At 41.3% G+C, this 13,104-nt stretch overlaps 1 protein-coding gene across 2 annotated transcripts; it reads right to left on the bottom strand.

The window, feature by feature from the left end:
• Nucleotides 1-333: 333 nt before the first annotated feature.
• Nucleotides 334-10,965, bottom strand: stmn2b (stathmin 2b). 2 transcript variants are annotated; one of them, XM_020652359.2, is made up of 5 exons: nucleotides 10,805-10,965; nucleotides 4,838-4,933; nucleotides 4,529-4,701; nucleotides 3,709-3,900; nucleotides 334-2,185 (listed from the first exon to the last, which is right to left on the bottom strand). In XM_020652359.2, exons 1-5 carry the CDS (start codon nucleotides 10,821-10,823, stop codon nucleotides 2,126-2,128), a joined length of 540 nt encoding a protein of 179 aa, XP_020508015.1. In that variant the 5' UTR covers nucleotides 10,824-10,965; the 3' UTR covers nucleotides 334-2,125. The 2 variants fall into 2 exon arrangements, with proteins under 2 accessions (XP_020508015.1, XP_020508014.1); XM_020652358.2 differs by having other exon boundaries at nucleotides 4,529-4,704.
• Nucleotides 10,966-13,104: the final 2,139 nt, after the last annotated feature.

A 13,104-nucleotide genomic window follows, 5' to 3' on the forward strand; every position in this document is an offset into this window, starting at 1 on the left:
ATTTCATTGAAGCAGAAATGTGAACCAGGATGACGGTTGATATTGAATCTAGCTTTTATAGAGCAGGCTTTTTTAGACGTTGCTGATTGTAAAGCCAATGAATACTAGCGGTGAGTCTAAGCATTACAAAAAATGAAAAAACATAAATTGAAAGATACATTTTTAAACTCAGCACCTGAAGAGTAATGATGGCATTTTACTTATTTAAAGAGACAGCACAGATTAATTATTCATTGTAAAGATTGTAGCCTAATTAACAAAGAAAACAACATTAAGTTGATTCCTTGATGATACATGCTCTGGTATCTGAAAGAAGTCACACTCAAAAGGCAGTTTCATTCACTGAACCCCAAACCTTTATTAACCACTGCTTGCTCACAAAGATATACGTGGAGAGGGGGAAACACACAGATGGACAGAGGAGAGAGAGAGAAAGAGAGAGAGAGAGAGAGAGGCAGGTAGGATGACCACTGTCTGTGATGATCTTTTGACAGTTTTTTTACACACTGTAATGGTTTACACTTCACCTGATCAATATCAACATGGCACATACATTCTTTTATCTATCCGCCCTCTCTGAAATACACACACACACACACTCACACACTTCTATGGGCCTTTACCGTGCGTGCGTGTCACCGACAGGCTTCAGCAATCCCTGCTTACAAACTTTTTTGGATACTTTAATACACTCATATACACCTTTACAGATGGAAATACTGTTCTCATGGATCATCGTTGCAGCGATACCTGTTATGGCTTCAATATCTTTCTTGTGCCAACTTTGCAGCGGGCGTTTACAGTGGAGTGAAGTGCAATGATTCCAGTCAGTGCTGCTGATGTTGAGCACTACTCTAGCCTTTTATGAAACGGAGCAAGATTGATGTATTTGTTTTTTTTCTCCCTATTAGATTCACAGTAACAAGTTTGATATTGGGTGAAAGTTTTTATGCATTCCAGCGTTCCTTAATCCTAGTTGTGTTTTTATTACAGTAACATGTGGTTGAGTTGTGATTGGATGCTTGTTTCAGAGGAATATAAGAGGGCACTGGTCGGGGATGTTCTGTGAGCTTTTTTCCAGTGCCAGATGGACAGAATTTAGCAAGCTCCAAACTGAGCTCTGTGCTATGATTGGCTAAACGCCTGCCCATGTGGAGAGCGTGTGAGTGAGTGATTCTACAGTATGTATGTGATGAGATGAAGAGGTTGCAGACGGAGGGGAAGATGGAGGGAAGGATGGGCTCATTAAATGCTATAGTGTTCTCCTCATCTACCTCAGAGGATTGGATGTGCAGTGATGGCCTGCAGTCCCCACAGGAAGCAAACTGTCCCCTTTTCTTCTGCCAATTTTCCTGCACAGGTCCCTCACTAATTGGAACATTGGCAAAAAAAACGGATGGAAAATCACTCGGACCAAGCAGGGATCTGATTTTTGTTTCCGAAAACTGCAGGGTCAAATGAGTGAGTAGCCACTAGAAGGGATCATAGGGAACGGAGCCAGGATACAGGGGGCCTTGTGAGGACTCAGCCAATCACAACAAACATCAGCTAGCTGGCAAACTCACAACAAACACCTAGGCCTAAAAAGATCATCAGGCTGAAATGAAGGAACCAATAAAAACATGAAAATGAACAAATAATTACATCCATATATATGCAAGGAGAGGAAACTTATATAGAAAAAAATGGCACACTGCAATCAATACTTTTGCTGCTTGTATCGTACTGTATATAACAAAAAAAGAAGTATTTACAAAAACCAATACCCACTGTCGCTTCTCAATTTGATTTTTCTTTTCTTGTCATTCGAAACGGAGCAAAAACATTCTTTTTTTTGGAAGAGTGGGTGGGAGACATTTTTCCTTCCCTTTTTTTTAAAATGATTTTTTTGCTTTTTTTTTTCCCACCCCCAACCTCATTTGAACCTCCCACTGTCTCGGGGTGGCGTCTCAGGCGGTGGTAGTTTCCTAGAATTATGGGGGTGTATGGCAGGGGGGGGGTTCAGAGGTGGGTATATGCTGGATAAGGTGGGGAGAGAGAGAGGGGTGTTCTTCAGGGTCGGGGAAGTGGCTGTGGGTTGGTGGGTGGGGTTTGGGGGTTGGGATGTTGAACCTGTTGGGGCTTCTCACGCTGTCACTTCTTCTCTCAACTCCTTGTTCTTGCGCACCTCCTGAGCGTGCCTCTCCTGAAAGAAAAACACAAATTGAATTTCTACTCTCAGCGCTTTTCTGACAACATTTCTCTTATTTGACCTTTGCAGTGACAAGCTACTTAATTTTCCGTTCCTGCCTCCTGTCCTCCTCTCTCCCACTCACATTATTCTTTATCTCCCACAAGATTGTATCTCTGTCAGCCTCCTCTATGCTTTCTTTTTACAGCGGTCAAGCAGGTGTACCAGCCTTTCTTACCCTCTGTTTCTTTCCTAGATGTGCCTAATCTTACTTATCTTCTCCCCTTTTCCCACTCTGCACACAGAGCCAGCCGCACAAGCACAGCCTTAGCTTAGACTTGACCTAACAAACATATTAGTGTGAAGTATGTGAAGATCTATACATTTTATTTTAATTAAAAACTGGTTGTATCACACTGTTTAGCTTACCTAGAGTAACTCAAACAAAGCCATCTGAGGAAACTGACAATGCTAAAGTTAGCTTGCTAACTTTCAGACTGAATGAGTTAGCTAAAGGAATACACTCACATATCTATCCATAAACAAGATAATAATACTGCTAAATACGATGTTACCTGTGAAGATGTGCATTTTCATACCTACATTACTGAACATAAAACGTTTTGCGTAGATTAGCATCAGTTAGCAACATCTACGTCTAACTCCCTATGTACAGTAGGCCTACTGTAAAAACATGTAGCATTAATGTTGTAGCTTGTGAGGCATTTGACTTGACCTCTCTGAATATTGTATTCTAGCTACCAGGCTAGGCTTGTAGACATTTTACTGGTACAACAGAAGGTCGTTGGATTTTGTGTAGGAGTTAATGAGCAAATACATTCAGTAGCTGCCTGAGGCAACTAGTGCATAGCTTGGTCAACCAACTGACTAGCAAATGTTGTCCACCTGATATTGGATGTAAAATAGGAAACTACTGCAGTAACACAGACATAGCTGATTTGACAAATGTTAAATGTCTGTATCTGGAGATGTGCCTTGAATTGGCAAGACTATCAAATAAATTAGTCCAAAAATTACAATCAAACTTTTTGACAAATAGCATCAGTTAGCATAATCAGATATTTCTCATTTAATACAAACTGTGTAAATAGAACTCTAAACATAAACCAGCAGTTATGTTTCAGCACGTGACTTCCTGTTTTATTGGTTGATGGCTTTTTCTTTTAATGATACAACACAATTAAAAGTAGTAAATCACTAGTATCAAATTAGTTATACATTGGTCATGGATTAATAAATAGCTCCTGCAAGCACATTAAGTGCTTTATTTACTACATAAGACACTATGCCAAGAAATAAATATATGAATAGTTTAATGGAAATTTGAATAACTAACACTGTGTTGAAGACTTGAGAGAGCATTTAGAACTAACTTTTATTCATTCCACTGTACTGGCAATAAAACAGATAGTGATCTTAATAAACCACAGTTAAATTCCAGATTATTTGAGTAACTGTGAGAAACGTTTTGGGATTTTTGACCGAGGAGTAGACTATCGATGTTTCTAGCTTCTCACCCTCTCCTGCAGGCGCTCCATCATGGCCGCCAGGTAAGCCAGCCGATTCTCCTCGTTCTGCTCCATCTTCATCTGGAGCTTCTCCTCGGCCATGCGGCTGAAGTTGCTGTTCTCTTCCATGGCCTTCAGCAGCACATCGCGCTCATGCTCCCGCTTCTCAGCCAGGGCCTGGAGTACCTGCGCCTCCTGGGACTGCGGGAGGGAGGGAGAGGAGAAACGGGCGGCATATAGAATGAGCCGGAGGGTAAAGGTCGATAGCGGGACACTGATTTACAGAAAACCAATTATTGATTTTTCTTTAGAATTAAGCAGGAGTCAGAGCAGCTGCAACTAAACAGAATAATACATTAATGATAAGCATGAGATGGCTTCATATCTTGCCACCTTCATCAGCTTCTGGTATGTTATATTGTTCACATATGTGTGACTTACAGTATTGTTTAAAAAAAAGCCGTCAAACTGTGCTATTGATCATTGATTTGTTGGTGGGTTAATGGATTTGTCAGCTGCCTTACTGACTTATGAACATTCAAATCAATGAGTTGCAGGAATTAGCCGGTGTCAGAGTAGATTTTTCCCAGCAGTTTTGTGGCTGCAGTAAAACACAAATGAACCAAACGACCAGCAATTTAATCACATAGATGACAAGGAAATAAGTCATCACAGCATACCAGTGATAGTTTGTTACATTTCTCTGATTTGATTCAGAAACTGTTTAGTTTTAAGTGTACATAAAGCTATTATTGGCTTTTTATTTGTTGTTTAGACAAAGTCAGACATGGCAGCTGGGTGCAGTGAAATTGATTGGAAGCATCCTTACTCTCCTCCGGTCCTCAGCTGCCTCCAGTTTCTTCTGGATGTCCTCCAGGGAAACGTCCCTCTTTGGGGGGGTGGTGACGCAGTGGGTGACATCAGACACAGGGGAGGACGGCTTTAAGATCACCTCAAAGGCCTGGCCTGAGGCTCGCTTGTTAATGGGCTTGATGTCCAGGTCTGCTTGTGTGCGTGGACATTTACAAGGAACACAGACAGAGAGAGAGAAAAGAAAGAAAATCCCTTTGATGCCTCCGTTTGACTTTTGTAATTAAGTTTGTTTAATAAGGAAGAAAATTATTAAATATGTGATTACCTTCAAAGTCACCCATGATGTTTTTACGGGTCTCGGGGTACAGACAAGAGCAGATGAGTGAGAGAACTGAAATCTCCTTCATCTTCTCTTTGTAAGCTGTGAAGGCAAATGAAAGAAAAAGATGTCTGTTACTGTCACATCTTTAAACACACTGACTAAACACACATAAACACAGAGGACATATTATTAACCTACTAACACACAAACAAAAAAAGATGAAGCATCATTAACCCACTTCCACCTCCACAGGAGGCCCTTGATGTATGTAACCAGATTTTTTTTGGCCCATGATTATTCATCAGATCCACCAAAAGAGAAAGTCATCAAAGGCAGTGTCTGCAGCTGAAGCACTCTGGGTTTTTCGAGGCATTTTGCAGCCTTTGTTTCCTCAGTGAGGCGAGTAGGATGGATGTGTCCTTGTTTGGCCTAATTTTCCCAAACACCCAAGATGCTGCCTTTCCCCACAGGATTCTCCACACATCATTAGCAATGCATTTCATTTTGGTCTATTATTTATTAACGTCGCCAGACCAACGCCCTATTATTGTCCTAAAGCAAGCTCTGCAGCTAACACCAAAAAAACCCAACACAGACTTATTGTTGCTTTTGAGGAAATTAGGAAGGTTGAGAAGCCTGGATTTGCAATGGATTTGGGGGTTTCTCTGAGTTTTTCTTATCTTTGTTGTTTTGGCTTTTGGAGAGAAAGCTATAAGCCAAAGATTTAGCTTATCAGCAAAATACAGCGATATGACTTTCCTTCCCCTGGTGCATTAATGGCCCATAAAGTAAACAACAGTGATGCAAAGCGGGCATCAAATTATGCTTGCTGTATCTGGCAACCTGCATTAAGCTCAATATGTGGGAACAAAGTGCTCCAAAGGGCAGACAGGGAAAAAAGAAAAAAAAAAGGAAAGAAAAGAATAACGTATCTTGTCTAACCTTGATTTTTCATTCTTGTGTTTTTTTTGGCAGCTGCTACTTGGTAATATGAGCCCAGAGTTCAGCAGTAGTCCCTGCAGGGAGAACGGCAAAAAATATCTGCAACTCACTGCAGGTAGTGAAATACTCTGCTTGTCCTGAAAAGGTGCACTGCCTCACAGAAGAGATTTGCATGCCTACTGTCATAAAAAGGTACAATCCATCACCTATAGCACATGACTGCAGGGCTCAAATGTGCCACATTGATTCATGATTCGCAGCACGCTACAGTAGCAAAGCCAGAAATGAGATTTAGTTTGGAAAAGCTTCTCCATGGTGGAGTTCAGTGTACAGTATGATTAATCCAAATCCTCCCCCGTACTCATTTTCCCTTCACTCGTCTTTTTCTCTCTCTCTGTGTCTCGCTTTCTGCCCCGCAGACTGGCAGACGCCACGGTAATGTGATCAACTCTCAGATGTAGCTCTCACTACTCTCTGATGGCCTTGTTAACCCTTTCCCTGAGGAGGAAGTGAGAGAGGGTGTGAGCGTCGAAGCGGGTGAAAAAAAAAAAGGAAGATGAAGGTTTGAGTAGGAATGTAAGATTAAGGTGGAGTTCGGTAGAGAAGCAGAAAATGGTAAGATTTATCTTAGATGAAATGAAAAAAAGTAGATGGTCGAAGATGGAGAAAAAAGACTGCGGCAACTTTCTGAAATTCACAGACAGGAGGGAGGATTTAAAAAAAAAAAAAAATCAGCAAAACGGGACAGCTCCCAGTGGGATTCACAGCCACCATAAACGCCCCCAGGACCGCCTAATGGAAGCCACCGCCTCAGGTGGATGCTGCTTTAGTTTGTAATTAGCCGACCATACCATTTCTACTGACGAGAGGGAAGGGGGGCCATTTGGAGGCTTGTCATAGTCTCATTAAGTGTGTGTGTACATGTCAAGACCACAGCAGCCATTTTCTCCCACTCACAGCCCCACTTGACAGCTGAAGACTCAAACAGTTAACAATCCAGTGGAGCAGCTAATTTACTTGAAGTGCTTATGGAGCAGATCAGCAGAGATCGTTGTTTAGTGGCTGCCAGGCTCTGGGTGGAGCCTTTTTCTGTGTTCAATAATGGCGTCAAACTGATGATTTACAGATTGATTTCTAGTCTAAGGCTACACCTATTCTTATCTTTTCTACTTTTCTACTACTAGTTAATTTTTAAAATAGAAATTTAGGATTACAGTCTAAAATTCCAATATGGCTATTTAACGTCTTTTTAAAGAAGAGAAAAGCTGAAAACCCAACTTCCTCATTAAAAATGACTTTAAGTCGTAGGTTTTGATTGTCAATTTGTAATCGATAGATTGACAAGTTGTTCCAGTTGTTTTCTACTTTGCTTCGTTATATTCCAGAAGAATAATGTTGGTTTTTACTATATGACCTATATTGGAGTACATTCTTCTCTATCCTGGAAGATAAGCATTCCTGTAAATTGAGACTTTCTATCTAACTCTGAGCCATGGAGTTTTTCTTTTATGTCCCCTAATCAAAAATATATGAGATTCTCTGCTGAGCAAAAAAAAAAAATCTTGAAATTGCAGCTGTATTTCTCCTGAGAGGGCCAATCTCCTCCTTCTGTAACCGCTGTAGTAATAAGCTCATTCCCAGCGGATCAGCCGCATAAAAAAGACAAATGATCCTGATTGAATTTCAAAGCAGAAAGAGCCCAAAGACGATTATCAGTTCAAACACTCTGGCTGGAATTCAGATTCTTATATATCAACCTGAGGTGAGACAAATGGAGACAGAGATGTCACCACTTTTGATGATTCCACTACACTCCTTTGCAGGCTGGTTTGAAGTCGACAGAGAGAGCTGCTCCTCCGGTCCTGAAACACAGCCAGCAACCTGCATCCTTCCTCTTTCAATCAATCAGCCAGAGAGCACAGATCATCAATAACGACCTATTCCTCCTCCTCCCCCGCCGCAAGCATCCCCTGCACCTCCTGCATCCTCCCCCCCCTCCCCAATCTCTTCTGTTGCTGATGCTTTCTCCCTCTCAAACCCTGTGCTCTCTCCCTCTCCATTTTCTCCCACTCTCTCTGCATCTCCTGGGATCCTAAATTCTGCGTTAGCACAAAACCACCACACTTCTGTTTCTTCCTTTTCTTCCTTTTTTTTGTCTCACTCCCTGTCAACCTATTTTTCTTCATCTCTAAAAAGGGTCCAACCCCCCTACTCTGCAGGCACTGAAACAGAAAATTGAGAAAATGTGCTGTGAAAAAAAAATCCCAAAGATACTGTAGACGAGGCTGTCAGAAAAGTGCCCCGTGTATCACAATGTTTTCTGCCCTCCTGGGTGCCATAGCAAAGCCGCAGTATTGGCTTGGCATCTGTGTTCAGCACATACTGGCACTTTACAGCATGGCTACCCGGCAACAGCAAAAATTGGCTATTAAAGGAAACATTATGGCACCCAGATGATCGGGGGGCAGGTCCAGTCATTTAATGTAGGAGGGATGAGCCGGTGGCAAATCCCTGAACCACACCCTGTGTCTGTCTGAGGAGATCAGAGTCTAGGGCTGTAAAGATCATTTTTAAATCCATACATCTTTTCATTTAAACAATGATCAATCATTTTGAAAATCTAAAGCTTAAAAATGACTTGTTTAAGCTGGTTAAAGGCCAAAATCCTAACATTTAAGAAGCTGCAATGAGAGATTTTGTTCGACCTGAATTGCTGTCTTTCTACCAAAATAACATTATTAAGATGCTGTTTTGATACAATTCATGAGTCATCCAAATGTCCCAACTCAGAACATCGTATCACAAGTGCAGAGTGATAGCATCAAACAAAGTGTGGCAGGAGGAAATAGGTTTCTGACAATTTTATTTTTTAAAGTAAGGGTGTGAAATTCCCAGATTTTACTGGTTATAGCACCTGAGGATGCCATCTGCCAAACGAGGACTCAAGCTGTCATTAACTGACGTTATAGTTTTCAAAAATGATGAACAGATGGCATAGCATCACTGCTGGATTGATGTCACCGCTTCCTTTAAGAGCAGCGGTCATCTGAACCAGGAATGGGAGTGTGCTGCATTGATCGATGGGATCCGGGGGATAAATCAGGATGAATATTGAGTCGGGGGGAGAGCTGTGAGCTTTACGCACATGATATGAGCTTTTGCAGTGGTAGTGATGCATGTGATAAGTTGAGGAGATACAGCAGCATTTGTCATTCTTGCAAATGGTGGTATGATAATTTCCTAAGAGGCTTGTGTCTCTGTACACAAAGGAATTGATTTTAGGGCGAAGGAACTGAGTGACCACACCTTATTGGATGAGTCAAGAGTGCATGATAAGGATCAGTAAAAGGGCTCTAAGGTCTAATGCATACAGGAGTGAGTCTTATAATACATACAGGGGGATATTGTGCTGTTTTATCTCCCTTACACGCGGCAGTAAACTTTTAATGAACCATGTTACTTTGGAATCAAACTCCACATGCGATTTTAAATATTAAGAGCCCGCATGAACTCAGTGAACCTGCAGCGTGCTGACTGCTCTCTCCCCCGAGTGTCTGCTCCCTGCCCGTCCTATTCTGCCTGTCCACAGCTCACATCACCGAGGAGAGAAGAAGAGGAGGGGGAGGAGGAGGAGGAGGAGGAGGAGGAAGAAGAGAGGGGAAATAACTATGACAGTCAGGGTTTAGTAGCTGTGTGTCCCTCGGCACAGACACCAGGCACCTTATTGCTGTCTGTCTGCATGGCCCTCCATCAATCAAGAGTGTAGTCGAGCAGAAAACAAACATCGTCTCCCAGACTGGACACACATACATTAGACTTGTCGGTATTTAAACGCACAATCTTAAAAGTGTGTACACTTTCCTTGATGTTATAAATGGCAAAAGGCTCCATATTGATTTAGTCTGCAGGTCAAATAGACCCAAGACCGCCCAGATAGTGATGAATTGAAATAATCAAATTCCTACAAATATAATCAATATATATCAAGCATGCATATTTGACACCAGGCCTGGCCTCTTCCATGACATGCAATCATATTTTATTTTTCTTCCATATCTCAATGAAATACTGACACATTCTGCTATTTTGGCCCAGTTATAATTCACTCATCATCTAAAATGGCCCACATTCACAGTCTGTACCCTCCCTAATAAAATTGGAGTCTGATATTTGATTTTCATCCCCCAGTCTTAAATTCTTCCTTTGACTGCAAAGCAATTCTGCAAAGGGATGGTTTTTTTCTCCTTTTCTCTCTCTTTCATTCATGTCTTTTTGCGGTCACACCACACAGAATTTGGGTGAGCAAGCTTTACAACAACAGCAACACACAAGGATGGCCCAGTTTTCATAAGGAGATTTGATACAGTTAAATTTTTCACACCCTACCGAGAGAAAGAGCGAGAAAAGAAAAAGAGAGAGAAAGAGAGCGAGATAGAGAGAGAGAGAGAGAGAGAGAGAGAGAGAGAAAGAGAGAGAGAGAGAGAGAGAGAGGCTGGCTCGCTTTGAAGGGACCGGAGATATTGGGTGGGGTCGCTGGCGCTGCATTATGCTGCACGGCTCTGAGTCAGGCAATAAGGGGGCAGGTGCGGCACGCAGACATCGACTAAATGCTGCTGTGTGATGGTAAATAACCCCACCTGTCTCACCTTTATTCTGCTCAATAAGACAGTTAGATTGATTTTTTTTTTAAATGCGTCACAAAAATGGCAAACTGAATCCAAACTGACTCACATTGATCGACACTCATTTTGGATTTAGCACCAGTCATTCTCCACATAAATATCCTGTATTCATTTTAGCAAAGAAAAAAAAAAAAAACAAAGATTGAAAAATATGAAAATGCAGTTAAGAAACTTAATTCTTGGAGAAGTGACTTGCAGAGGAGTTTGGCCGCTCCCTCTCACCCATCCTCAGCATCCTTTTGTGCCATGGGTGTCGCCACAGCCTCTCAGCATCCTTCAAACCTGCGAAGGCGTTGGTAAATTCCCTAAAAACATATAGCCTAATGGAGGAAAGTGTTGAACTCACCGATAGCGGTCTTAGCCATGTCTGTACGGTGATGCCGGGGCTGGTGGACCGGAGCAGAGTGCGTCAGTAGCTGGGTGCTGTATCTCGGGGTGAAGGGACTGCTGGTAAGGCACTGAGTCAGCAGAGACAGGGGCTGCCGGTGCGCCTGGTGGTCTGTTTTGAGCAAGTCAGTGGTAAAAAACCCAGGGCAGAGCCGGAAGTAAGAAAACTAGCCTTCAGAATAAAAGTCGTAAACAAATACATCTGGATGACTGATTATTTATGATATACAACTTTAAAATTTAGAAAATGTATAGATTATGTAATTGAATATGAATAAGCAACTGTTTTGATGAATGATTAAGAGTTACAGTCTTTTTTTCAGACAGAAAAGCCAAACTCTTGATACAAGCTTCTATTTGTAGTCACAGGCCTTATCAAAATGACATGTTGAGATGGTTCAGGTGTCTGGTTAGGATGCCTCCTTTAAAGGTCTTCTGGGCAGGTCCAGCTGGTGGGAGATCCTGGGGTACATGCAGAATGCGCTTGGAGGTAGGGGAGCGATGATATATCCCTTCTGGCCTGGCAACGCCTCAAATACCCCAAGAAGGAGTTAGAAAAAGCTGCTGGTGATAGAGATGTCAGGAACAACTTCTTGTCTGCTACCACTACAAACCAGCCCCGGATAAGTGGGAGAAAGTGGATGTATGGATGGCTGGATGAAATGATATTGTCCTGAGAATTCATCACCTCAAGCTGTAATTAATTATAATGGACTTTTACACAGTGTTTGACTTAACAATTGGGTTAATGAAAAAAAAAATAACTAGATTGATTATGATTATCTTAATATGCTCTACAAGGGATTTTTGGACAACGTTAAACATAGAAACCAACTTAAAGTAAAGTTTAATTGTTGTTTTAACCTATTTTTTTTGCCTATGATATGAATAAAAGAAAACATTTTTTTGGCAGTGTTGTTGTATTGTTGAGTTTAGGTATTCATCAAATAACTGACCTTGGGGAAACAATGGTTTGGCTTACAGTAACATTCACGTTTCTATAAGTAGAATCTTTTGAGTTTATCTTATTCAATATTCTTTATTCTTTTCTGTAAAAAAAAAAAAAAAAGAGGTATCTTTACTAAAGCTGTGTTGGAATCACTGGACTTGAGCACCTCTACCTCCTTGCAGATTTTTGTTGCCATCTAACAAGCTGTATCATCCCCCACAAACACACCCACACATTACGTGAACCTGCACCACATTTATTTTGAAATGCAAGACAGGAAGTCTCAACATGCAATCTGATTGGCTTGACGGTGGGTCAGTAATAAGCGTGTATGTGCCTCCTACAGCATATTGGCTACCTCTCCTAACCAAAGCCCTGACAAATCAAATGTCCCCTCGTCAGGGAGAGTTCAGGCCCCTCAGCAGTGTGGGTGTTTCCCTCTTTGTTTCTGTGCTGATTAGTCTCTGTCCATGGTGCTGAGCGATTGGGGCATGACACTTGAAATTATAACATTAAGATTTGAGATACTTTTTTTCTTTAAATTTTCGTTAAATACAGGATTGAGGTAGGCTTCTCATTTTTAAGCCGAATCATGACTGTTGATGCCATTTTTTGGAAAAACTAACAAACAAATAAAGAAGGATTTCAAACTGTAACCAAGGCTGCATGTTGCTCGATAGTGAGTTAGTGAAAACCAATGCATAAAACATATAAATATAAATCATTTAACAGTCAATTTGCCCTATCATACCAGTCATTGCCTCTGTGTAGCTGCAGGAAATACTATTCTGTCAAGTCAATCCTTCAGAGTATGGATGGAGTAGCCTACAACAATCACTAGGTGGCAGCAGAGCTCAGGTTATGCGCTTGACTGCATTGATGGTTTACTGCGGACCATTTACAACATTTAGCCTTGTAACACTGAATCAGTCTTTATTTAGCAGATCGATCAAACTGCATTCAAAAACATGCAGCGTGTTAGAACTGTATTTCTTAACCGATTAATCTACATATCATTCCCTAGCCTACTCTAAACAGTAAGTAGGGTATGACCACAGCTCAAAGTCATTCACCATGTTCCTTATCATAAAGCTTCTGTTTGTAGAGCTCAGGTAAAGCAGAAACGTTGCTGCTGGTTATTTAAATCAATGGATAGCGTACGTCAAATTGCAGTGTGATCCTATAAATGGTCACTGATTAACCAGAACAAGTTTTAGTTTAGCCTAATGCTGAAGATATTGGCCTGCTTACATTGAATTACAAATGTAGGCTATATTATTTTGAGGTTGTTAGTGTTGCACCCATGAAAA

Source organism: Labrus bergylta, chromosome 19 (genome assembly GCF_963930695.1).
Source record: "Labrus bergylta chromosome 19, fLabBer1.1, whole genome shotgun sequence".
In the NCBI taxonomy this organism is placed as follows: Eukaryota; Metazoa; Chordata; class Actinopteri; order Labriformes; family Labridae; genus Labrus; species Labrus bergylta.

Excerpts from the sequence above, each read along its gene's own strand:
- stmn2b (XM_020652358.2), bottom strand. Across the intron at positions 4,705-4,837 it reads CATCATGGGTGACTTTGAAG|CAGACCTGGACATCAAGCCC; the intron begins GTAATCACATAT and ends CACGCACACAAG. Across the intron at positions 2,186-3,708 it reads TGGAGCGCCTGCAGGAGAGG|GAGAGGCACGCTCAGGAGGT; the intron begins GTGAGAAGCTAG and ends TTTTTCTTTCAG.